General features: G+C 41.7%; 1 protein-coding gene across 3 annotated transcripts in view; it reads right to left on the bottom strand.

Annotated features, from left to right (window-relative positions):
• LOC144512662 (uncharacterized) overlaps positions 1–24,675 on the bottom strand; it is a 36,538-nt gene extending 11,863 nt beyond the window's left edge. Inside the window, exons 1-7 of one of the 3 annotated variants that reach the window (XM_078243500.1) lie at positions 24,623–24,675; positions 14,809–14,877; positions 7,981–8,157; positions 6,544–6,618; positions 1,408–4,131; positions 995–1,192; positions 662–796 (exon numbers count right to left, since the gene is read on the bottom strand). In XM_078243500.1, the coding sequence (XP_078099626.1) occupies positions 662–796; positions 995–1,192; positions 1,408–4,131; positions 6,544–6,618; positions 7,981–8,119 (3,271 nt within the window). In that variant the 5' untranslated portion in view covers positions 8,120–8,157; positions 14,809–14,877; positions 24,623–24,675. Of the gene's footprint in view, positions 1–661; positions 797–994; positions 1,193–1,407; positions 5,345–6,543; positions 6,619–7,980; positions 8,158–14,808; positions 14,878–24,622 lie in introns of those variants that run through there. The other 2 variants (XM_078243499.1, XM_078243498.1) reach the window with 2 other exon arrangements.
• Positions 24,676–26,633: the final 1,958 nt, after the last annotated feature.

Below are 26,633 nucleotides of genomic sequence, written 5' to 3'. Positions count from 1 at the left end.
ATGTACTCCGAATAGACTGTCCAAGCGTATAAACGTCATCATCAAATCAGCAAAAACCCTCCTCTACACGTTGAATCACATCAAAACATTTTAGTCAGACATTTTCACACAAGCTGACCAAACACGCAACCTTCAACATGCAGCCATTTCCAGTAAACATATAGCCTACAGTTGCATTTAACGATTAGAAAAAGAATGAAACCAGGGTTGCTATGAGGCCAAGCAGGAGTAAATAGCCTACTCCATGTTTGACAAAATGAGAACAGACAAAAGACAAAGCAGTTGAGCTCATAAAAAAAGACCATGACACATTATGTTTGCCAGCTACATTGCACCTGCTTGATTTCTCAAGGAGCCATCAATAGAGAGAGAGCAAAGTCATCAAAATACCTGTTACTGTACATTTGTAGCCACAATTCAAACCCTAAATTGTTCCAGGTTTGACTGTATTTCCAGTTAAATAGCGTTAAATAAAGAATTTACCATTTGTCAGGTTTTGTGGAACTCAGTTAGCAATATTTATTTCTGTTATTTTTATGGATATGTTCAGTTCATATAAAGCCAGAATAAAAAGTAATACAGGGAAGGTTGCAGAGTGTACATTAGAACTTGGTTGCACTCTCTCTATCCACAGCACTGATTCCCGGTGAAGAGTGTTCACCTGTGGCCTTGCGTCTAGCAGAGCGGTGAAGCAGAACGGGCCTAGGATGTCTGGCTGCTGATTTGGCTACACTCTTTCGAGATGGAGAACGACATTGGAGGACTGAAACCTTATTCAGGTCAGCCCTCCTCACAGCTACAGCAAAGAGGAGAGAGAGGATTATACCAATATGCAAACCTCGGTTAAATGTACTGCAGAGAGGCAAATCTGTACTTGACAAGTTACACAAGTGACATTGCTATTGGATTCGCTAAAGAATAAAATGTGTAAATGAAAATGTGCATAACTATTTGTTTTAAGCTAAACAACACTTCTTGAATACAGAATCAGAACCTTTTTTCTTCTTCATCTCCTCTCTTGGTGGATGGTGGCTGGGTACTTTGCGGGACACTTTACTCTCAGTGATGCCAGGGTGGCCCCTTCCTCTGCCAGGGGCCCGTTTAGCGGGTCTGTCCACCACAGGTGTACTAGTAGGACGCTGGACCTGAGGAAGGGCTTCAATTTGCTCAGTCATGATACTTTTGTCATCATCTGCAGTGGAGAGGAATTAAAAGAGAACTAATTCTCCACATTCCTCGCTAGCTGGGAGCTAACTTAGTACAAAAGACACATTAAGATTTACTATCAAACAAAGTTCATGGTGTAAGCTAGTTTTTGGTATTAAAAATATGTTAAATATACATTAATGTGTCTTAAACATTTATTTTACAAGTGATTAATTTATTAATTTTACAAGCTCTGGGTACCTTGTGAGTCCATCCAGCCACTGTCTGTATCTAGGATAGAGACGTCCATGGTGGTTTCATCATTAGCTGCCTGACTGGTCTGGCGCAGTACATCAGAGGTCTCTTCCACCTCCTGTTCAACCATCCTCTCCTCCCCCTCATCCTCCATGGTTTTCTTCTGTTTCTCTTCACGTACCACATCAGAACCAACTTCTTCCACTCGCTCCTCTCCTGTTGGGTCTTTCTCTACCACCTCTTTAGTCCCTTCATCCCTATTTATTTGTGTATGTTCTTCTACTTTATCCTCACCTATCCCATCATCTCTGCCACCTTCATCCAGTTGCTGTGGGAGATCATGGTCGGAGCATAGAGGCAAGTGCGAACTGTCTGTCACAGGCTCCCCATTATCACTGCTTTGCGCACTGTGACTACATTCTTCTGCTCCAGACTTGGGATATTCTTCTACCATCTGATCGCCTACCGTCAGCCTCCCCCTAATTAGACTCTCAGGGACTTCAGCTTCTTCAATTACCTCTTGAGGCTCTTCGGCAATCTCAATATCATCCTCTTCATCTGCTTCTTCCTCCACTTGTGCTTGAGGTATAATGATGACTGGGGAGGATATTTGTGGCATTTTTGGTGCAACCTTATCCAGAGTCACCTCCTGTAACTGGATTTGGGCATCTTTCTCATCTAAGGGCTTTCCAGTGCTTACATCCTGAACAGCTTCTGGGGTCTCTTGCTTTTCTATTCTTTCTAATCTTGTAGGTGTCCCACTCTCACTTTCAATATTCTTGTCATCTTTTTCTGTGCTCTTTTCTGAAGACTGAGATGATGCTGGTATGTTTGTGTTTGCCATTTCTGGTTCCTCCCTTCTTTCTTCTAATTCCTCCTGCTCAGATTTCTGTATTTCTTTGTCTAACTCTGTCTGCTCGTTATTAATTCTCTCAGACTCTGGATGGTTCTCTGCTTTGACCTCCGGCAGGACATCGTTCCCTGCCTTCTCTTCAAGGACTTGGGTATCTGTGGGAGTATCATATGGGGACTTGGGGGTGGTGGGAGTTGGGGGAACCTTGCTTCCAGTTTCCAAAGGAGTGAAAGTAAAGGAACTGTCTGGTGGGCTGGGAGAAGCCTCTCTGGAGGGGTCTTTTTCAATGTCTACCTCAGGGATTGCTTGGATCTTTATGTCACCAGGCAGGCCACTCTCCAAACGAAACTCATTCAGTCTGTCTTTTGAAGGAGTCATTGGGATTCTTAGGCGATCAGGTTTTACTCCACTTGTCAGAGCTCTTTCAAGAATCAGGGTACTCTTTACTGGTGCATCTTTCTTTTCAAACCCTATTTTTTGAGAAATCTCAGGGATAATACCTTTATGATCTTGTTGTGGAGTTCCTTTTTGAACACCTTCAACTTTTTTGGCCCCAAGCTCCTCTTGAACTTCACTCTCCATAGAAGGGAAAAGCTGCTGCAGAGAGTCTCCAGGACTCGGTACATCAGCAGGAGAAGGCATGGGCCCTAAGTACTCATGGAAGACACAGTAGCCCAGTTCCTCTAGCTGATTTTCCCCTTCCACCACTCTTGAGGTTTGATCTCCCAAGGCGAGTTTGGCCAAAGAGCTCCCCACCAGAGCTGATACATTGGTGGGCACAGACTTTCGCCTCATGTGATCAAGCTCCCTTCTCTCTAATGATGGTCGAGGCAGGTCTCCAGCCAGGTCCAACATTTCAGAGAGGCTTCCTGAATGTTCAAAACATTTGTGCTTATCAGAAGGCAAAGGCGTGTCTGCCTTGGTGGGGGTATCTTCAGGTGATTCAGTGGTAGTTGGGGTAATGGAGACAGCTGGAAGAATCTGGTGTTGGCTCTGCACAGATGGTGTTGAAGGGTAAACTTCAGATTCATCAAAGCTTCCACTGATTGGACACAAAGTCCTTGACTTCTCTCCCTTCACGGTTTGTCCTGACGAAGACTCAACAGTAATGTTCAGGGAGAGGCTTCTTTGTTCTAGTGACATCTTACCCGAGGAAGTTCTGGCTTTCTTTTCCTGTTGTTCCTCGAGCTTCTGCACAATGCTTTTAGTTTCCTCATTTAACTTTTTCTCTGCTGCTGTGCTGAGTTCGTAATAGCTCTGGGTTTGTGATGACTCCTGTTCGTGGCTTTTTGAGGATGTCTCAAAGTAGGTTTTTGCTCCGGACTCGTGGCCTACAGAAATATCTGACGTTGCTTTTGACCCATTGCCAAGTTCTGGACTTGACTTGACAGTTTCTTGACTTTGGTCCCCTTTTTGAATGTCAGTCACTGGCGTCTTATGCAACATAATGTCACTGCCACTATCTAGGCCCTCCTTATTTATCCCCTCAACCATCCCAGGCTTTTCCTTGCTTTCATTCATAGGGGCTTCTGATTTGCTTGGTAAGATAACGCCCTTTTTGTCTTCCTCCTTAAGATTTGACTCCTCGGTCAGAGGTTGTTTTGCTTCTTTGTTTTTGGACTCTACAAGCAGGTGGCTTTCAGTAGCCTCTTCTACTAAATCCTTTGTTTCTTGGTTACCCTGCTCAATTGAGGACGTGTCAGTGAGCTCTTTCTCTTTCATAGAGGGAAGGGGAGGTTCAATCGAAGCGAGTTCTGCACCTTCAGGTGTTGCTCTTTCAACTGCCAACTGCTTCTCATGCAGCGACGCCACTTGAGGTTCATCTTCTTTCATAGCAGGCTCACAAGATGCCTTACTGATACATTCATCTGGCTGGGCTGTGAGTTTGAAGAATACTGTACAACTTTGTGCCAGGTCATATAAGCTAAAAGCTTTGCTTGAAGCATCAACAAAAGCTAGCCAATACAATCAAGCTGAGGCCTTCTGCACATAGATACAGTAGCTCTCCATCAAGCAAAACACACAGCATAGTGTATTTTGCAGCAGGCCAAAACAGCACAGAGGGGGTCACAGCACCTACAGTAAGATAGCGTGCATAAGTGGAATGAAGGAATGAGTTGCATGATGTAAAATGATAATAAATAAATTTACACTAATATATTGAATTCCTATTGCAATACACAAGGATTGACAAAAAAAATCGTTAACCTGATGATAAATACATATTTTATTTGATGTAATTAACTATTAATGGCGTCATTGCAGTTTTTACTGCAATTACAGGAATACTGTGTGGATGTGAATGAATCTTTATATTGCTTGGATAAAAATGTTTAAGTTATTTTGTTATGGGTATGTTCAATTCAATTAACCTTATCGATACTGATGATGATACATGTCCAGTGAGGGTGGATTGTAATGCCCAAAGTGTGTCCTTAGTAACAATAGGAAAACAGAATTATCCTTTGCATGGGAATGAAATGAGAACAACATTGAAACTCAAAGCAAGTGATATACAACAGACTTAAAATACATTCAGAACTGATTCATGAAGCACCCATACAGGTGGGTGTACTCAAAAACACCATATTGCACACAATATTCCAGCAAACCCCACGTAAAAATATACAGACAACTAATTCTAGCAACACTTAACAGTATAGACAGTGATATTTGCATTTGCAATGTAGCTGGCAATACAAAAGTGCATAAATGATCAACTACAATATGGTTGATCAGGTGTTCTAATGTTGCTCCAATGAAAAGCAAATGGTTATGTTTTGCATGGAAAGCACAAAATCAAAATGCTCACATCATTTTGCACACGGCAATTTCAGGTACTGAAGCGAAAGCTTAAGGATTTAAGAGCAACAAAGCTGCAGGAAGGTTGGCAGCAAAGCCTGAGTCACATCACATTTTATAAATCAAGAGCGGGAAGTCTTAGTACCCATTAACAGAGTACAAGAGGATCATGCAAAATAGGTTATGGATATTCACTCCAACGCGCTTTCATAGAGAATGGATGTACAGTTGCTCACACATATAGCACACTCACACTAACTGTATGCACGCACACAAAACCCCATAAAAAACACACACACCTTTTTGTGACGGGCTGTGTTCACCTTGATGACTTCCTCCATTGAGGACCTCAGGTGTCTGGGCTTTCTGGCAGCCCAAAGCCTGGGGCTCTGTTAAATAATCTGTCTGCTCTAAGAGCAAGTCTCCAGGCTGCTCATACGCCACTTCTTCCTGGTAATTGTGGGGCTCTTCCTCCTCCTCATACTGCTGTTGACTGACAACCTCTACTTTATCTTCTTTGAGCAGGGAAGGGTGACACATACAGTAGATGAGACATGGAGGACAACACAGCTGGGGTTACATGGGTTACTTTCAGCTCTGATGGAGATGCATGGAATGCAATTAAAGCAAGTTCTAGTCTATATATGATCAATACATTTTTTTTGCCTTAGAAATAATAATTAGAGCATATGACTACAGTTGTAAATAATATATTTTTTTAACTCTAACATGGATGCAATCTTTCAGTCTTCTCTCAGAATATATCCCATTTTATAGAAAAATCTAAAAAGATATGAACAAAATACTCTTAGAATTAGTTCAGTTTATTATTTAGTATTATTAATCTGAATGGAAAGTGGCCATAAACCATGCAGTGGAACTATATGATTCTATACTTTGGTGATTGCATTCCACATGCAAGGAAAACAGACTGCGCTGTTCTCTGTGAGTAACGAGCTGAAAGCCAATCTGTGATTTACTCTTCGAGAAAATCAATAGACACAATGAGCAAAGGAACAACAGAGGAGATGTTTTGAGGGGAAAGCAGACTAGTGAGATCAAGGGCTCCAGTGGCAGGTTATGTATCTACTATAGCATAAAGGGAGGAAGGATGCTGTTGGATGTTGTCTAGCCTGAGTATCCAGCAGCAATAACTTACTTATATGTTAGAAAACTAATACTAAACTAATATTGAAAATAATGGACCAAATTGTGAACAGGACAGGGTGGCATATTCTGCAGCCCCCTAAAGGTGATTTAAAGATTAGCTGACATGCATAACACTGACATTAAACACTAAAGGGACCAGAAGAAAGAGGAGGAGTATTTCTAATCATGCGAGTGGCTGCCACGTTTTGAGAACTTGAAATCTTCGAGACTGTGTGTTTGGTGTCTTCTTTTAGCGATATTTCTTGTTACCACTCTCACAACAATTCACGCTCTCATCCTGAGTGGTCTGAGTGGTTATACAAAGTGAATGGGTGTACCTTGTGCCACGGGCCCAATCTGCTCAGCGGATGGAGAGGGGGGAGGGGAGGGAGGCAAATTGGCTGAGTCATCCACTGCGAAGGGAGAGAGAGAGAGAGAGAGAGAGAGAGAGAGAGGCAGACAGAGACAGACAACACCGGCAAGACAAGACATGGATGGGAGGTAGGAAATGAAAAACGTATATCTTTTCTGATCTTATCTCTATGGGTGGCCTCCCTTTTGAGTTTGGGAACAGTGCTTTTTTGTGTGTGTGTGTGTGTGTGTGTGTGTGTGTGTGTGTGTGTGTGTGTGTTTGATGAATCTCATGCTACTCTTTTTTTTGATTAGTGGCCAGTTGGGCCTTTTACTCAATGTCAAGTGCAGATGGATGCATTTAGAGCATCAACTTACCTCAGATGGTGTAAAATGTCACACAACATATACAGAGTCACATTGCAGTGGCTCAACATTCGATTCAACCATAAAACCATGAAAAGACATTGACAAACTTAGTATGTACATTCAATTCACTATAAAAAAGTGAAAATTACAGGTTCATCCAGATGTAAACATGCACATTGTTAAGGTGTGTCGGACATGTAAGCATGACATAAAAAGGTACGAGCTAATAATTGCCATCTTTTTTTCCCACCTTTTATTAATGTTCTCTTCTTCAATTTCTTTCCTCTCTACCCCTCTATCTTTCCCTTCTCCCTCTCTTTCCTTTAAGCTAGGCTGATCATTTTGCAGACATATCAGCGACATATCATCATCATATTGGCATTTTGCTGAAAACCTGACATCCCCCAGCCTGTGTTTTCAAGTTCTTATTTGATGGATATGATGCTTTGTTTTCTTAGTTAGATGTAAAACCCTTATCCAACCGCATTATCATAATTTAGAGTTTTAATCTGTCATATTTTTTCCTAAGTGTGAAATCCTTAAAACAAGCATGTTTCTGAGAGGCAACCATCTTCAACATGCTCCACTATAAAATAAACCAGCTTTATTGCAAGATACCTCCTCTCCTTATATTTTTACTCAAAGCTTGGAGTATTTCATACTACAGTAGGAGTCATTGAGCTTTCTGGTCTACCTCCAGAAAAGATATAGATGCCCTCTACACAGTCTTGAAGAACCATGGCAATGTCCTTCAACCTTTAGTAGCACTGCTACAGCAGATTGTTCATGTTCAGTAGTACTCATTTGAATATGAAACACGTGCCTTTTGGGGATTGGCTGCCCTTGCCTGGCACCATGGAACCAATCACATTTACCAAGACCCATCTGACAGTATGTGTAGGCAGTCCAATCAATGCCATTGACCCAGTGCTGCATGCACATGCTTACACACACACACACACACACACACACACACACACACACACACACACACACACACACACACACACACACACACACACACACTCACAAACACACTGTGTCCGCGTTCCTACCTGTTGTTCCAGGATGGGCAGCTGCTCCACCGTGATATCCATTCTCCCTGTAGGCAGAGCTGTAGGCAGAGTAGCCATTCTCACCATTCTCCTGGCCGTTTGAGGCCCAGTGCTCGTCTGGCTGCTGACCGTCTGCCATGCCTGCCTGCTGGGACACCGGGGAGGGGACAGGTCAACCTGTAAGAGCAAGTGGTGGGGAAAAAAGGGAACAAAAAGATGATTATGAGGTTCGCTCATGTAGAAGAAAGAGGGAGATGGAGAGATGATAAAGAATAAGAGAGGAGTCATCTCAGCTAACTATGACACAGGATGCACACTGCATGGTGAAGCTCACAAATCAGCCACCAGAGGGAGTGAGGTGCAACATTGTTCCTCTACCGGCTCAGTAAACTGGTCTTTGTCTCAGCATCCACGTGCTGAGACAGGAAGGAGCTGTGCCTACTCTATTCTATTTTTTGTGGCTCCCAAAGGCTTCCAAATGTGTGTTTCTGGTAACAGGTGGAGGATGACACCGTCACCTGCCTGTGGATGAGATTTCATTAAGTATTGCCTGAATGGCATATGTTTTACTGCTTAAGAGGCGAGCTTCAATCCAAAACACAACAATAAACAAATGAGTAAACAGCATCTAAAATAGAATTTATATAAATCTTGAATACGTGATAAAAATAAAGACAACATTGTTAAGGTGCACTGCAGCAAGCAGCTTGTGAAATGATGAAAACACACCCTTCATATCCCCTCACCAATGATAACGAGGTTGTTACCCTGGCAACCTGAACAGGTCTTATGGGGGTCCAGCAGATGGGTTTGATAGTCTTGCCCTATTCAGACAAAAAAAAGTGCTTTACACACACACACACACACACACACACACACACACACACACACACACACACTGGTGCAGAACATGGCAGACTGCAGCACGTATTACAGCTCTCACTGCCTTCACTACAGTGCAACAAGCTCTTATCCACCAATTATAATGACAAAAGGTTTGTCCCAATCGAGTACGCACCACCAATGTATCTACATTCTAATTAAGCATGCACCCTCATAAAAGCCTTTTTCCCCTTTAGAGGAAACCCATAATGTTGCTTTTTGAACGAAGATTAGCAGAGGGCCCTCCCTTGCTAGCAGCCTAGCTAAATTGCATCATCATCAGCTGCAGCAGCTCATATTATCATAACAAAATCATCCTTTCTTCCTCCATTTGTTTCTCGTGTCCCTTTCTTTCTCTCGGACTAAACCCGTTAGCTGTTAGTTTTTTTGTCTAGCTTAAAGTCATTTATATATATATATATATATATATATATATATCTCCTGCCAAATCTCATGCATTTCGCATTTTCGGGTCACACTGATCAGTTTGCAAACATATTCATCAAAATATTATTATATTAAAATAAGCTCATATATCCACTAGCCAGGGTCAGAGCTTGAAAACATTTGTAGTTCGATCAATCTGAATCTGATCTAAATTGTGACAGAGCCAGTCCAGATGTTGTCGCTGTTTCCATTCTTTATGTTGAGATAAGCTAACCGGCTGACAAGCTATATTTTAGCATACAGACATGAGAGTTGTATCAGTCGTCTCATGGCAACAAAAAAACAACTCTCAGCAAGAAAACATATTTTTCAAAATGTCACTATTCTTTTAAAATTGAATATCTAATTGATGTTTTCAACCCTGCTAAGAAAAAAAAATGAATCAGGGACATGTCAAATTCTTGGTAGCTTCAGTCCTAAAATATGTATACGCCTTTGTGAAATACAGTTGTCTTTTGTCTCAATCTCTCTTCCCTCGTCATTCCTTTCTAAGTCTCTCTCCTTCCCTGCAGTGCTGCAAGACGACAGGCTCACAGTGATCGGGGCTAATGTCTGCTGCAGTGGGAAGATGTGAGAATCAGAGAGAGAGAGAGAGAGAGAGAGAGAGAGAGAGAGAGAGAGAGAGAGAGAGAGAGAGAGAGAGAGAGAGAGAGAGAGAGAGAGAGAGAGAGAGAGAGAGACCTACTGACACTTAAAGATATGGGACCAAACTGTCTGAAGCTGAAAATCTCAGCCCAGGGCTCAGTCTCGTCCCAGCTGTTGCTAAGAAGGAAGAAAACTGGTGCGGGGACAGCCAGATTGTGCTGATGGTGGTTTAGAATTGCATTGACGTGCTTTCAGCTGCTGTTTTGGCAATGTCATGCCACACTTTGCATTTGCATATTGTCCCTACAAAGGATGACATCAACTTTGGCTGTTTACATAAACATTTGATGAACAGGCTCTTAATAGCAGAGAAAAACACACATGCAGATTGCACCTTTTCTCACAAATCCAAATGCAGTACACCCCCAGGGGTCTAGATAGACTTCAAATACATCTTCTATTATTTGTTGGCTTGTTTGTTGTGTTGATGTTTTACCTCCCCTACCAGCAGCATGTAAAATACTAAGAACCACTGACATTTTAATACAATGTGGATTAAGAAAAACTGGTAGCATTGGTTGCGAGTAACAGTAATTGTACCCATGTGAATCAAAGCTAACACCTGTCCTGTTAGATCACAATGCAGTACCAAATTGCTCAGGACCTTGCCTTTCAGGCACACCTTGTCATCCTCTTGTGGTTAACGTGATCTGACATTGCCCTCTCCCATGGCTCCCTTCTAGCTTTTAACCAGCCTTATTATGTTAAAAAGAAAATGAAAAAGTGTATAATGGGCTTCTTTCCAAATATAACACCAAAAACAGCAGCAGATTTTTAATAAATCTGCAATTAGCTTTGTGGGTATCTGACAAAGTTGCTTTTATGAGCAGGAAAAACTAGGTATAGGCACTCACCTGCAGACAGGAAGTGATCTCTGGTGCCATTTAGAGTGACAACAGGTCAGGTCTGCACTAAAACCTGAAAAACCATAACCACCTACGCTTAAGCTGTGACACTTTATTAGAAACTAGGTTATAGCATTATCTTTTAGAGAATCTCAAACTATTAAATAATGTTTGACTTTTACACTTTCTGAAAGGCAAGAACCCCAGCAGTTAGCCCACAAGTGCACAACATGCGAACCATCACAATGTCCTAATCTTCAAAGGGTTAAATCAACTGCACCGGGAGTCAAAAAAGCACTGTCAAATCCCATTACATCTTGGGATTGATTTCTTAAATTGACCATGCCAGCATGGGACAAGAGAGCTGTGGCAGCAGGCCTGAGGCTCGACTGACTTCTCTTTTCTCCCTCTTTCTTTTGTCTTTCAATGCCCTCGTCTCGCACTCTCATGGCCCCCCTGCTGCACCTCGCACTACCTTCCAGCCGCAGCTTGGCCCTCTTCTCTCCCGACTCCACCCTGTCCCTAATCCAACCTCACTTCCCTCTTGTCTGCGCCTCCCTCCCCCCTCCATCCACCCCACCCCAATCTGGGTCACTCATCACGCCTCCGTGGAGCGCCGCTCACATCGGAATGTCACCATCCATTTAGGAGGTAGGATGGAATCTCTGGCAGCCAGACTCAGTAGGCCAACCTGGCCTTAATCCTCTGTGGGAGCGCTCGAGTGTGTGTCTCTCTGTCTGTCTGTAAGTGTGTGTGTTTGAGTGTGGTCTCTAACTTTAGGTATGATTTTCTACATCTACATATTATTTCTGCATCCAGATGTGGACGCCATGTGACCAAATATTTCCTGAGCAATGCTGTGTTTTGCCATTTAAACCTATTGTTTATTATTTATATCCGTTGAGTTCCTTTTACTCTCCCAACCCTTAAGGGGAAACATCCAGGAAAACATATTTTCATTTATGTAAATTACAATTTCATAATTTATTTATATGGACTGCAGTTAAAATGTTATCTCAATGAAGACAATGACTTAAAAAGAAATTGACTGGATGAGGTCAAAGTTGGCGTGAAAGTGATATTTCCTGTCATTCAAATATTAGTTGCACTACTGAAGGGCATTTTGGATATGCAAGTTTCATCAAAGCACTACATTATTTAGAATAGGTTCAGTATCACAAGCCATGTAAACAGTCACTGTGTAATACTTTGCAGTGGATGACGGCTAACTGTCACACTAAACAGTAGCCCTGAGGAGGACAGCAGGACAGTCAAGGTTGCCCTGTCCTGTAATCAACCCAGAATCCAGCGGCTTCCTCCTCAGCAGCAGCGGATTATGTTGCGTTGACTCAGCAAGACATGTGGGGGACTGACATGGCAATAATGAGCACTGCCATTGAAGTGTGAATGAACTGTGTATATGGTGAACAGCAGCATGACGGGCAAGGCACACACAAACACACACACCCATGTATAAGAAGTGCAGGGCTGATTCCTATCCTTGCAGATTTAGTACCGTAATAACAGCAGTATAGGTGCACTGGGAACTAACAAGGCTTTGTTACTTCTCAGAAACATATCTAATCATGCCAAAACATCTGAATTAAGAAACACTGATACTGTGACAATAACAATGACTTAACATTAGAATATATTTTCTGAAATTCTGTTGCAAACTAGACTTTCCATGTGTACAAGTCTAAAAACACAAAAATAGTGCTCATCTTATCAAATATGTGTACCTCAAAAATTGAGTGTGTCGTATGCAGTATCTACATTCCTTTTAAATAAGTGCTTGTAGTACTGGTTATTCCTCCCCATCTTTAATCACAGTCTTCTGAGCATGAGTCTACCGACCGCAAGACATTTATTCACAGGCTGATAACGTGTGATTTAAATCCAATCTTTTCTAATGGAATGAATGTTTATTATGTCTGCTGCCAAGTGTCGAGATGATCATAATGATCTCTATAACCTTCATGCCACCATGACGCTGCAGCGTGTCACATCTAATCAGCTGTTAGCCAAATGACTGTAGTTTCTTACTCTGAACTACTTCAGTATCACGCTTACATTTCTAAATAAAACGCAGATGAAATAGTTTTGATTACAAATGACGGTTACCCAACATTAACATTGTAACTTATTCATAATAAACTACTGTCACTGTCCAGTAAAAGAAACATTAATTGATTAAGTAAATGATCATTAACATGAATCTCAATTACGAACCCAGCAGTAATGGTCAATAGTGCTTTTTTCAATCAAATGTATTGTATTTCAAATGGAATATTGTGAGGACTTGATTGGTATTATTGGATTTTTTTTAGTGAGTTTCCTGTCTGCACACTGAATTGTCCTCCTTCAAGATGATTTATGATTGATTAAATCAAACTGACTGCTGTGTCTCTTCTGCATCCTAACTTTAAATTGTATTCCCTCCTCTCACTGCCGGAGTGCTTGCTTTTCCCTTCTCTTTAGTTAGATTCTTCAATCTCATCAGAGGAGTAGATGCTTCCTGGCACACATCAGCCCCACGGTGATGTCATTGTTCCCATGGTGATTTGAGCCCCGGAGTGGGAGGGGCAGGTGGTGGTCAGGAGAGGATGCTGGCTGCAGAGAGTGGACTTTGAACATGTTATGGATCCTGAAATAGGTCACCAGATCCTCCAGGCGCAGCTCCAGGGGTCTTTCCTAACTGACACTGACACAAATGGCAGCCAAGCCATTTAAATCCATCAATACACTGATGGCTGGTTGCTGGTTGGCCTGTTGATGTGATTTTAGATTTTTAGGCTGGTGCTGATGGGAGTGGTATGTAAGTGTATCACATGTTTTGCTGCAACCAACAACAGCAATTTGTTGGGAAGAAATGGGCAGTTACCACGAGAAGTAACATAGCATGGCTAAACATACAGTATAAATAAAAGAGGGCCATCTTTAAAAAACTCAAAATGCATCAACAAAAGTCATAAAACAGGATGTCTAAGTACCTCCCACACTGTTGCAGATGTGTGATAAATACGCATTACTGTAAATCATGAATTTATAATTATACTTAAGTTAAAGCCCAGGCAACCAGAATTTTAAAAAAAATAGGACACCAGCTATTTCTGCATAATAATTCCTGGTAATTGTCCCAACCAAAAATATAAAGCAACGACACTGTGACATTTACACACAGCACTGAGCCCTCCGCTGTGTTTCCTGTCTGTCTCTTTAGCAGTCAGTCCCTCCCTCACCAGCCGTCTTACATTATTACGCGTCCTTCATGGCTGTGAGGATAATGATGACTGTCCACAGCCCACGCCCAGCACACCCACGCTCACACACACACACACACACACACACACACTCACTCCCTGCTCAAATCAACCTGAACACATTCACAAACAGCCAAAAAAAAAAAGAACCGCATGCACACGCAAACAAACAAACACACCCTTTAAATGATGCCCCCGAAATGCATCCACTAAGCTAAACCCACAACTCGTTGGGAACAAACACATTGTTAACATGAGCTAAATATAGACACACACACACACAAACAAAAGACTTCTCTGAATGTACCACTAAATCTTTGCCACTCGCTCTGTCATCTCATTTCCTGCCAGGAAACTCAACACACATTTGACCAGCGAAAGAGTCAAAACACGAGTTTCGAGTTAATGACCGCTTTTTTGCCAGTCAAAAATATCTTGCATGACATCAACCCAAGCAATCGCCCCTTCTTCCGTCCAACATGTTGTAGAGTATAATTCTCCCATCCATGGACAGCCAAGCTAATCATCTGGCTGAGTGCAGCCACTTAGATCTGACTCCTGAGGCCCCATGAGTCATGGGAAAAGTCAGTGTGAAATGTCATGAATAGAAGTAGTGCATAGGATACTATCTGGCAGCGGTCCAGACTTGTACTATGTTTTTTCTTAAATTTCTAACTTATTTCGGTGTGAGATGACTCTAGACTCTTGTTTATATACATTTTATTTTTTATTTTTTAATTGCTTACCTAGCTTGAAGAGCTTTCTTCACTGATAGACTAAACAGACGGCTGCTGAGTTGAAGCGTCTGCTCAGACCTGCATGAAGAAAGAGGGAAGTAGAAAAAGAGGGAATACAAGTTCAATTTCAAGTTTCATTTTATTTATCCTTAGAGAAGGAAAATTAATGTGCAGCAGGATGACTAACACACACACATATACAGAAAAAAGCACCACCATGACAACTACACTGTAAACACAACACAGGACACACATCAACACATCAATGGAGACACTCCTTCCCCCAAAAACCAATGACAGAATCCAATTGGCCAGTACACAGGTAAATCTGTCATACTGAACATGGACAGGAATAAATAAATAAATAATCACATGCTGTATAAACATGTGTACATGTTAGGACATCAATAATGTGCAGCACTGAAGTTTTACACTTCTCCTTTATAAAAAAAGAAAAGAAAAAAAGAGTTACATCACTGGGTCTGACAAAAGCCTAAACCTATTTAATTCTCCGACAGCTTCGAGCTCTAACCTCTGAATCCAGCGTGGCTAGTCCAGAGTCAAATCGAGGGACTTTTAACGAGACAGCTCTCATGTCAGCCTTGTGTTAAACACAGCCGTGCATGGAGCCGTGCATGCACACAGGAGCTTAGCTCGGTCACCTGGAGTCTGCCAGCAACATTAATCCCAACCTCAGTGTGGCCTCGTCTCTCTTTTAAGCTGCCGCACCGATGGGCTGTACACAACAACAAAACCAAAGGCAAGCTAGTCTGTTCAGTGTCCATGCATGAGTGTGTCCATTCACATTAAAAACGCCTTTTTGTTGACATTTTATTTTTTTTTTGTGATCATGAGTGTCATCACAGGACTGTGTCATGCATTTCATGTTAATTTATTTAGTTGTAATTGCACTTGCATGTTTTATATTGAAATTAATGGCATCACTTGCATTGTTCACATTATCAAATCGTCCTCAGAAATGTATGATTTGCTTGTCATTTCTTTTCATCTTTTAATTGATTTGGTTGCATACTCTAAGTGAAGACGGCATAATATGCAAGTGCTGGAAATATCTTTACAAAAAAGCTAAAGTATTGTGTTTTTTTCCACAATCTGATTATCCATTTGGAATACTGAGAAGTTATGTGGTTTGGCACAAATGCAAACTTGAAGGAATAGTTCTATATTTTGGGATATTGACTTATTCGCTTTCTTACTAAGAGTTAGATGATAAGATTGATTTATGAGGACTATGGTTAACTGCTCCTCAGATCTCTGCAGGGTCAATCCAGACAGCTAGCTAGACTATCTGTCCAATCGGAGTTTTCTGTTGCACGACTAAAACAACTTTTGAACGTACACACGTTCCACCAAAACAAGTTCCTTCCCCAGGCTATTTTGCAGAGGCACCATGGCTCTGTCCGGCTGTCCAAGATGTTTGTGATTGGTTTAAAGAAATGCCGATAAACCAGAGCACGTTTTTTTCTCCCATCCCGGAATACTGTGTGGACTAGCCAGACCTTCCTCCGCAGCGCTGTGGAGGAAGGTCCGGCAATGCGAGACTACTCGATAACACCAACATTGCTGAGAAACAACAGGTAGAAAAGAAGTTAATGAGCGTGACTACAGCCAGCGTGAGATGAAAAAAAGAAAGAGAAACAGAGGTCAGTAGGATAGTTTCCAAGGCAACAGGGATAATAATCCCCAAAAAAAAAAGAAATCAAAGTGATTCTTTTTTAGTGATTACAAGTGAACGTGTCATCTGTGCGCCAAAAGACTCCACTCGGGAGCTGTTTTTGAGATTTGTGAAATTCTTGGATTGGTCCATTGGGGCTGAGCCAGGGGATGAGTTCAGGCTTAAGACAGCCATGAAGAAAAACAGATTTGCACGTTTATGCTGCTTTTGGACTGTAAGGAGGTAGAAAACAGAGCATCCTGTTAACATTAAAACAGTGTGAAAGGACCGTCGGGGGTGGGGGGGGGGGGGGGGATGGGGTTCTGGAGCCAAAACAGGCTGTTAGGCAGAGAATGACAGAGATAGAGGATGAAGTAGAGGGACGCAAAGAGAGCTGAACAGAGATTCTCCAAACAGGAAGGAGGGTGATTCATTAGAGAGGAGAGAAACAAAGAGGCCTGGAGTGAAAAAGAGAAGGAAACAGAAATCACCTCCTATCTCCTACAGGATAATTCTGGTTTATTGCAACTTAGTGGGTAGTTTGGGTAATCATTTTCTCTTTGTTTATCACCTACCCACTCGTGTTTCTTGCCCGTTCGGACTCACAGTTTGGAAAAGCCTTTTTGTTGTCTCACTGAATTCTGTTGTTTTGCTTATGCTGTTAACACGTGATTGTGTGGTCATGCTTTTCATGTTAACTCATTTTCATAATTGCAATTTCATGTTTCACATTTTACGGAAAAGTTTTCGTCTTGCATTGTTAGCATTATCAAATTATACCTAACATTTCTCCCAGAACTGTGTGATTTTTCTGGTGAGCTTTTAATGTTGAGCACCAGAAACTCTTTTTTTGCTCGCTCATGTCACTTCAGGGACTCCGTTCAGTCTTTGTAAAAAAAAAAGAAAGAAAAAAAAGTTGGCAATAACAAAACATGGACTTTGTTTTAAATGGACTAAAACATGCAAAACCACTGCTGGTACGGTCTTTTAATTTAAAGGAATTGGATCAAATGTTACTATTTTTCCTCTGGTTTGTTATTTGTCTGCAGAAAGAGAGAAATAGACAGAATGGGTAAAAGAGAAGAAAAACAGTAAGGTCACACAGGAAGTGATGGCTCTTTTGGGGGGAGGCTAGCCAGCTGGGGAAGCTTAGCCAGAAAAAGAAAAGGGATGAGGAAAGAGGAAGATATAAAGAGATGCATAGTTACCACCTAACCCAAAAATATCAGGAGAGTGATAGAAATAGAAGCATTATTACTCTACGCCATCTTTTTAACTGACACACCAAATTATCTCTCTCTAATACAGCAGTTGACCTGAAATCTAAATCTCAACGCAATTCTTCTCTATCTTTGTTTTTTCTTCCAAAAGTGCACCCATGTTTTTAATAAATGATTAATTCACAATTGGAGCTTGTGATCTTGGAAACAAAACGAATTAACTAATTGATGCAAGTTAGCTGTAATTGGGGGGAAATAAGGAATGAATGAGTGAATTCCTGAAAACAAGTGTCTTCTTTTTGATCAGTTACCAAATTACTTACGTATTGCACTAGTAACTGCAACTACCCTCTACTTTCCACAGCCTGTCTGAACATAAAGTATATGAAGCGTGTCTTATCTAATATCCAAACTCATTAATTACAGCTTACAGCAGAAAGAAAAGCTGATATTTTTACATTCTGAAAATCTTATCAGTCGCACAAGATGATCATCAACCTCCAGTAGCACATCTCGTGGGTCGATGTGTAACGGATGGCCACCAACAGTGAGCATGTGAACAAACAAGCAATTTCTCTTGAGTCTCTGGAAAGGAAGAAAACAGCATTTTTTGGGTCTGGCATTTGTCTTGACCTGCATGTTCTTCCCAGGAGGAGGGAGGTCAACATGTCAAACAGAAGACAAAGAGAGAAGAGATGGAGGAAGGGAAGAGTCAAAAATAGAGGAAGGAGGTCAGAGGCTGACCTAATCCACAGATTTGACTTCATCATCAGAGACGAGGCAAACAGGAAATGAATTCAAATGAGCCAACAGAAGAGATAAAGGGGATCATCATCACAGGAAGATTTGTTGCATTATGTCACCTGAAGGCTTAGTTCAAGACTACTTCAAGAACTACTCCTACCTCCTACAGCAAGATAAAGGCTAAAAAAGGTAGTATGATTGTGTTACTTTTAGCAATCCTGTACTTTAAATCAAAGTATCACTCGGGTGCTTAAAACCCACACACTGATTTCAATTAAATAATAAAAATAACAAATGTGAATGTAAAAGGAAACAAGTCTCACATTCTGTACGCAGAATATGAGCTGCTGCCATCCGGTAGGAGGTTTAGAGTCCCTTGCTGCAGACTTAACGGTTTCAAAAACTCATTTATCCCAGTGCCTAATGTCTATTAAGCTCCTAAATAGCCGCAAGTAAAAGGCAGAACAGGCCTGCATGCCGATGGAGATTTGTAATTGTTGTACTTGTGATCTCTCTTTTTTTATTTTGAGTAATGTTTAACTAATGCATTGCATGACACCATGTTGGGTTTTATACACCATCAGTATGTACAGTATCTGTTTGTACATGCTGTCTGTGTTTAAATAAAGTTAATCTTGAATCTTGAAGTGCCAGAAAATGACATAATGTATGCTAATAATGTGGCTGTTAAAGCTGCTGTGGTTTGTCCTTGCTGTCTCCTTTGAGGTCTCTGCTTCTTCTCCTTTTAACTTGGCCATCGCCCCCACTTCCTCATCTATAATTCACAAAGACAGCCTCCTTCTCCCCAAAGACCAACATGCACGCACACTCCTTTGGGCCAATGCACGCCGCCATAAAACAGACACACAAACACATTCAAATACATCAAAGCCACAAGGAGTTGCCGTCAAGGTAGTAGTAGAGTAATTGCATCCATGATTTACTTCGCCTTTCCTTATCACAACTCTGCATGTAGATCTGAACTCCTTTATTTAGCAGGGATCTCTGCATACTCAGTGCACTCTAACAGGTGCAAAAAGACAGAGGGGAGGCTGTTTTCCACACCTCCACACACTCGGTACTGAGTAAAGAGTGGCCTGAGTGGCTAATGAGCCAAACTCTGCCGGGAAAGAGGCTCATTAATTAATCCAAAGGAAAAAATAGAGAAGAGATGAGCATGATTGCAGCACCAGTTTGAAGAGGGAGGGGAGCAGGGCATTGTGAGCACTGGAGCAGTAAGCCCTGCAGTGCCCTGCTATGCCCTGCTACACCCTGTTATGCTCGGCTACGCCCTGCCATGCCCTGCAGTGCCCTGCTACACCCTGCTACGCCCTGCAGTGCCCTGCTACGCCATGAACCACTACAACTACTATTTCTATTCATAGTTCCATTATCTTTATTGTGACTATAATTGCCACTGTTCATCACACCCCCAACCAGAACCGTCATACAACCGCCTACCAAGAGCCTCAGTCTGTCCCAGGTTTCTCTCTAAAAGGAAGTTTTTCCTCGCCACTGTCGCACTAAACGCTTGCTCTTGGGGGAATTACTGGAATTGTTGGGTCTTTGTAAATTATAGAGTGTGGTCTAGACCTACTCCAACTGTAAAGTGTCTTGAGATAACTCCTGTTATGATTTGATACTATAAATAAAACTGAATTGAATGGGAGCAGCAGAACCCTTTCTCTATTTTCCCTGTAACTAGTACAAAATGACTGATTTTCAGGAAATGAATAGAATAATGGTAATAATTATGAGATGTAACGTACCATTTCCGCATTTTAGACAGATGGAAATTATCTTATATAAACTTGCATAAGATATCACTTATCATCTGGCCTTAACACATCTGGTGCTGAGCAGTAACATGACACATGTTAGATTATGCTACTTGCAGTATCCACACCTTATTGGACAAAAAAAACAGTGGAGAAGACTTTTAGATATTAACATGTCTCATACTGTATATGCAAAAACCAAACGCTCTGTGCCTGTCGCATCCAGTAATCTACAAGTTCAAACACATGCCAGCAGCACTGCGTTACATAAACCAGGCAGAACCAGGTGCAGGTCTTTGTGCCTCCGAGGCGACAGCTGCACTTAAGAGTGAAAACAGGTGGGAGAACTGGTCTATAGTCATATATATAGGTAGGTTTCTTAGTGGCCAAAAAGCATCACACACACATTCATCAATCAGCATGACGGGACAAGGCGGTCCAAAATGGGGCCTGCAGGCTGCAGGCTGTAATTTTAAACTTTCACCATCAAGAATGTGAAGATGCTGAAAATGTGTGTTACATTTTTAGAAACCCCTATGTTAGGCTCTGGTGGTCTGTTGATCTCAGATGTGGACTGAGCTGAAACAAGTGAGTCGGACTGCTGTAAATGCCTCAGGTTTTGTAGTTGTATATATATACAGTCATGTGAAAAAATTAGGACACCCATGCTAAAGTTGACTAAAAAGAGGAATAAAAAAAAATCATCTTTTGGAAATTGATCTTAATGCCTTAATTAAAAAAAAATGAGGAAAAATCCAACCTTTAAGGACACCAATGTTGTTTGTGAATGAATAATGTATCGTAAATAAATAAATGTTCTTCCTTAAAATACAGGGGGCATAAGTAAGTACACCCCTATGTTAAATTCCCATAGAGGCAGGCAGATGTTTATTTTTAAAGGCCAGTTATTTCATGGATCCAGGATACTACGCATCCTGATTAAGTTCCCTTGGCCTTTGGAATTAAAATAGCCCCACATCATCACATACCCTTCACCATACCTAGAGATTGGCATGGGGTACTTTCCATAAAATCATCTCTCAATGCAAATCAAACCAGCTATTAGGCTAACTGAAATAAAACCATGCCATGTCTTTACTCAACTTTAGCATGGCTCACGATACTGATAATATTACAATACAGCAATTCTGTGATAATCAATATATTGCTAGACAATCCTATAATGATACATAACAATATCGGTCTAACTTGAATACATAACGCCCGTGAATAGTTTAAGTGCAGGTTTTCTCTCTTTATTCAATGCAAGTCCAAACTGTTAGAAAACAGCACAAGTCTGCAGCACAGTTTTATTGTAAATTAAAATTACAGAACTATAGAGCAACTATGGGTCCAGACTTTGGATTTAAACGTGGCTGGGGCATGTAAACTGCTGTCCATCATCACCATGGATGTATTAAGAGAACGCTGACAACCTCTTCCTCTTCGGCTAGTTAACTTATGTTAAAGTTTCCCTCATTCATGTGTTGAGCGCCACCTCGAGGAGCCATGAAGTAGCGATGCTGGGAGCAGGGAAATCTATTTGGAGCGCCTTATTATTAACAATTATAAAGAAAATTGATATTTGGCGTCAGCGTATCGATTCTCATATCGCATGAACAAGGACAACGATATTGCTGTATCGATAGTTTGTCCCACCCTTACTTCTTCAATAATCCTTACTTTCTATTATGCGGTGACATCATGCATTCCTCAACAGCACTACATTTAAGCTCGGCTTCAATAACGCCCAAAATAAAATGCTGTCTTTTTTATTCAGCATCTGTCTGTATGGCTCTCCTCATCTTTGACAGTGACATCAAGCTACATAACCATCAAGTGTGACTTGTCAACAGAAACTTAAGGGCATTCTGTCAAAGTCGAGGGTGGTTTTGACTTGACCGCGATGTCCCTCTCTCTTTGTTTGCCTCTGAAAATAACATACAGTACATATTCATCTTTGATGGGGATCAAATGCCTAAAACACTGCAGCACGAGAGGTTGATGTTGAAAGATGCTTGTTGCAATTACTGGACGACTAAAACATCTCATATGGGAGCTTGATAATCAACCAGCTGGTTAGGTTAAGACTCAAAGTCAACTCAAAGTCCACTTTTTCCAGTTTTCAGTCATTGCTCAGTATTTACTCTACAAGATACACTGAGCAAACTTCTTGTACTGATGCACACCATGTGATATGGTTGTAAGCACCAAAAGAATCCAAGTGGACCCAGTTTTAGCATATATTTATCATAGGAATCAATGTATTCTAAAACAGGGTAAGCATGTAGTATGTATGCATACAATCTCTCTCAGAAATACAAAACATACAGCAATTTTTATTGCATTTTAATACATGTGGTATACTTTCAGGGGGGTAGTTTTTTAAAAAACGGTGTTCAAAATCTAAGCTAAAGAGGTCTAAATATCCTAAGTTGTGGCCAATCTCCCAAAAAACTGGATCCTACAATCCTCATAATGCAACGTGATAACATTTGTGCATGTCAGGATTGAACTACAAAGTTCTAGTTTGAGATGTGTTTCTAACTGGCAGTCGGAGAAGTAGGCGTCACATCTCTGTGACGCCTACATTAAGCTCCATTACATCTCAAATGCATTGCTGACAAACAGCAGTTGGAACCAAGGGCAACGCTGACTCCAAAACAATGTCTCTGTCTCCCACTGGCTTTGCCCAACAGTTTGTTAACCAACCGCAACAGCGGCCTCCCTTCCATGCGGCGACCTCGGGCAAAAAAGGGATGCAGAAAAAATGGGAAAAGGGAGGATGATGATTGGGGGGACAGGACTTCATTTGTGACCCCGTAAAGGAGGACAGAGAGAGGGCGCGTTTACCCCATCGTCCTCCCCTCCTACACCATGCCGTGTCATCCAAAGTTGGTTACCAGGAAACGACAGCTCGCCTCAGAGCTGCCAAGCAACCATGCGGGCAGACAGAGATAGATAAAGAGAGGGGAAGTGTGTGTGTGTGTGGGGGGGGCACGTCACTGTGGATAGGATAGACACCCTGGTGACTTCTGGCACACAGTCATAGCTAGAACAGGGATTGACCCAGAGTGTCCATTGCAGCAATGTCTCCCTTAAAATATAAAATGCCCAGTCACTACAACTTGAAAGGGAAAGAGTGTGAGAGAAAGAGGAAAAAAAAAACAGGGGGGGAAGTGGGAGAGATGAGAGATCAAAACAGATAAAGGCAGGAACATGCAGAGGGAGGAATAAACAGAGTGGGAGGGAAGAAGAAAAGAAAAAGGTATAAGAAAAAAGGCAAAGGCTGAGTCAGAGTTTACTCCGTCACCACCTGCTCACATCGAAACTAGGGCTGCACCATATGAGGAAAATATCTAAATGTGATTATTTTGACTGATATTGCGATTGCGATATGATTCACGATATTGGAGGGAATGATCATTTTTGTATCATTATTCTCCTTTTCATTGAAAAATATTGAAATATTATTTTTTAAATGATTATAGTGTGATTTTTGCGAGGATCTGGTACCAACCAAAGATATTTTTCTTTAGTCTGTAGGATACGATTTGTAGGCCGGGACGTCTCTGCAGCACCCCAATACCTGATTCAGAATGGTTTGACACATATTTTGCCTTTAACAAATATTGCGCCTCCCCCTGCGATTTGTATATTGCACTAGTCCGTATAGAATTGCGATTAATTGTGCAGCCCAAATCAAAACCGCCCGTCGGCCCGAAAACACCTCCCGAACGAGCCATCAGCAAACTTGTGACAGCCGGCTCGGTCGACGCAGACAGGCAGAGTAATGTGTCCTGCGGTCTCGCTCGGCTTGGTGTCACTCCCACGGAGAAACCACCAACAATCTGTTGGCTATGAGTCGCTAACCGCCAAAGGCCACAGGCCATCACAGCCTCAGCCTCTAAATAGATCACAATCGCCTATTATTTCTAAATGTTTTTTTGTTATTTTGTTTTTTTTTCAAATAGATCAGGATTTTATATCTCTTGGTAAACATTTGCTTTTACATACACACATGCACACAGAGCAGCAGCAGCACACTCAGGGCGAACTATCCTACTGGCTGAATAATCAGCGATGTCTAGACTGGGTACGTCACGAAGACTATGGGTCACAAAAACACAGAAACAGCCCCTGGCTTATCACAACATCAGCTCTTTGAAACGGTTGTTTGAATATTTCTGCAGCAAATATCCTGAATAATTAGAATCTCTGCAAACAAAGGGGAGATGATACGCAGGGAGACATTGATTAGCGATAATAGGCATGCTCGGGGGAGAAGAAGACACTGAAGGATAGTCAAATGTATTCTTTTATCACTGCTGCTTTCGTGATTTCTCAAGCAATAAAGCAACCGCATCAAAAAGATTCCACCGCAAAGGACAAATATAACGTCTTACCTGGTGAGGTAGGGCAGCTTTTTGTCTGCAAAGAGGGCTCGAGGAGGGGGGGGCAAGGCAGCAGTTTCTGCAGAGAGAGGAGGAAAAAGACAAGAAAAATTAAAGATGAGCGACAGAAAAGGAAGCGAACAGGAGTCATAGGTGCAGCGCCACACTGACAGAGATGGCTGATGCTTTTTCGCCGGCGAGCAGAGCCGGCAAGCACACTACTGCAACTCACACATGCATGCTGTTCATGTAGGTCTCCCCCTCCCTGACTTCCCCTTCACCAGCACACACTCTGCAACCAAACCAGTGTCTCCATAGCATTGGGGAGGGGTGGATAAGGGGGGGATGGGCACAATAAATGTGTGTGTGTGTGTGTGTGTGTGTGTGTGTGTGTGTGTGTGTGTGTGTGTGTGTGTGTGTGTGTGTGTGTGTGTGTGTGTGTTTGTGTGCATGTGTCAGTCACATTAATTCATGTTTGAAAGAGATATGAAGCTCATCCACCCCTGAGGGAATTGAGTTCGAAGATAAATCTTTATCCAAGAAATTTTCTAGCATCTTATTTCATTATCCTCTCAGTGTATATCTCATCTGTAAAATTTTGCTGAAAGACTTTCACATGATGAATGCATGAAACATCTAAACATGACAGCGAGTGCAGCATGAGTGTATAAAAAGGAGGGGTGCAGGACTTGCCCCGTGTTGAATAATTGCTCTGTCCTGGTGCTCATTTGCAAGCATGGCCGACAGCAGCAGCAGCACTGACACAAAGGCAGAGAGGGGGAACCAGGGGGAAAAGAGGGTCTGAGTGAGAGACGAGGGGAAAGCGAAAGAGAGACTGCAGAGGCCAGACAAGCAGCGCAAAAGCATACAACTCAGTAGCACTGAGCGCTGACTGCTGAAAGCCTAATTCCTTGCTCATTACTCCAACCACAAACCACATGAAATGAAATATATTTCAAGTCCAGCGGCTCACAATGGTCCCAGTCTTCAGCTATCAATCACCCACAGTAGGCCTACTAGAGATGTCAAAGTTGTGAATACATAACAGAAATTATGAGCTAGAGTAGATGAATCAATGAAATGAATGAGTGCAAATTTGGACAACTAAAAATATAGATGAGTTAAGACAAATGTGTGAATTAAAGGATAGGTTTTTTTGAAGTGGGAAATCAAGTGGGTACCTTCCAAAGTTATAGTCTTTAAAGCTAAATCCCCTCTTTTGAGTTTCGATGGACAGAGTTTCCTTGCTGAGCTGCAGAAACGGGATACTTTCAGGTTTGTTAGCAGGTTTGTTAGCAGGACGCAACACCAGAAATAAACCTGCACCCTATAGCCAGGATGAAGACACCCACTCCACTTGGCTAGCGTCATATTAGCTTTGGCTTAACTTTGGAGGACTGTGGAGTTCGTCCCACATCTTTAATAACAGAGTTGGTGGACAGTACCACAACATTTGCTTTGGCTCTGATCATTAAAGTTAATACCAGGGCCAGAATCACCAATATCTATACCAATATTGATTGCTTTTATTATTAAAAACGGCTAAATCATGTAGGGGAGATACATGTGTTATGATTCATGAGGGGAAGGCGTCATTAATAGGGTTAGGGTTACATTGTCTATACTAGCTAAATATTTTCAATACTTTAAGATAGTTTCTGTAATAACCATTGTTATATTAACAATGGATCACTAACTGCTTGACAGTATTAGCGTCCTTTGGCTCATTGTTGTAGTTTTCCATGTTGAACAACTGTTTTGGTTCACTCTTACCGCTCTATAGTGGCACTGAGGCTGAAGTGTTGATACTCAAAACAATAGACTTCTGAATCTCTCCTTTAAGAAGGAAATAAATGAACCCACTAAAGCAAACCAGTATGACCAGACTGATGTCAAGGGAAACTCCCTGACATGATCGCCAAACCTCACAGAGACCACTGAGGTTGAGGTGAGGCTGAATCATAAAGGATACATCCTCATACACTTCCCAAACCCACTTCAGAAATTAAAGGAAGAAAGGGAA

The sequence above is a fragment of the Sander vitreus genome, chromosome 24, assembly GCF_031162955.1.
Source record: "Sander vitreus isolate 19-12246 chromosome 24, sanVit1, whole genome shotgun sequence".
In the NCBI taxonomy this organism is placed as follows: Eukaryota; Metazoa; Chordata; class Actinopteri; order Perciformes; family Percidae; genus Sander; species Sander vitreus.
The sequence above is the reverse complement of the archived record's forward strand: the minus strand, read 5'-3'. Positions and strand labels throughout refer to the sequence as shown.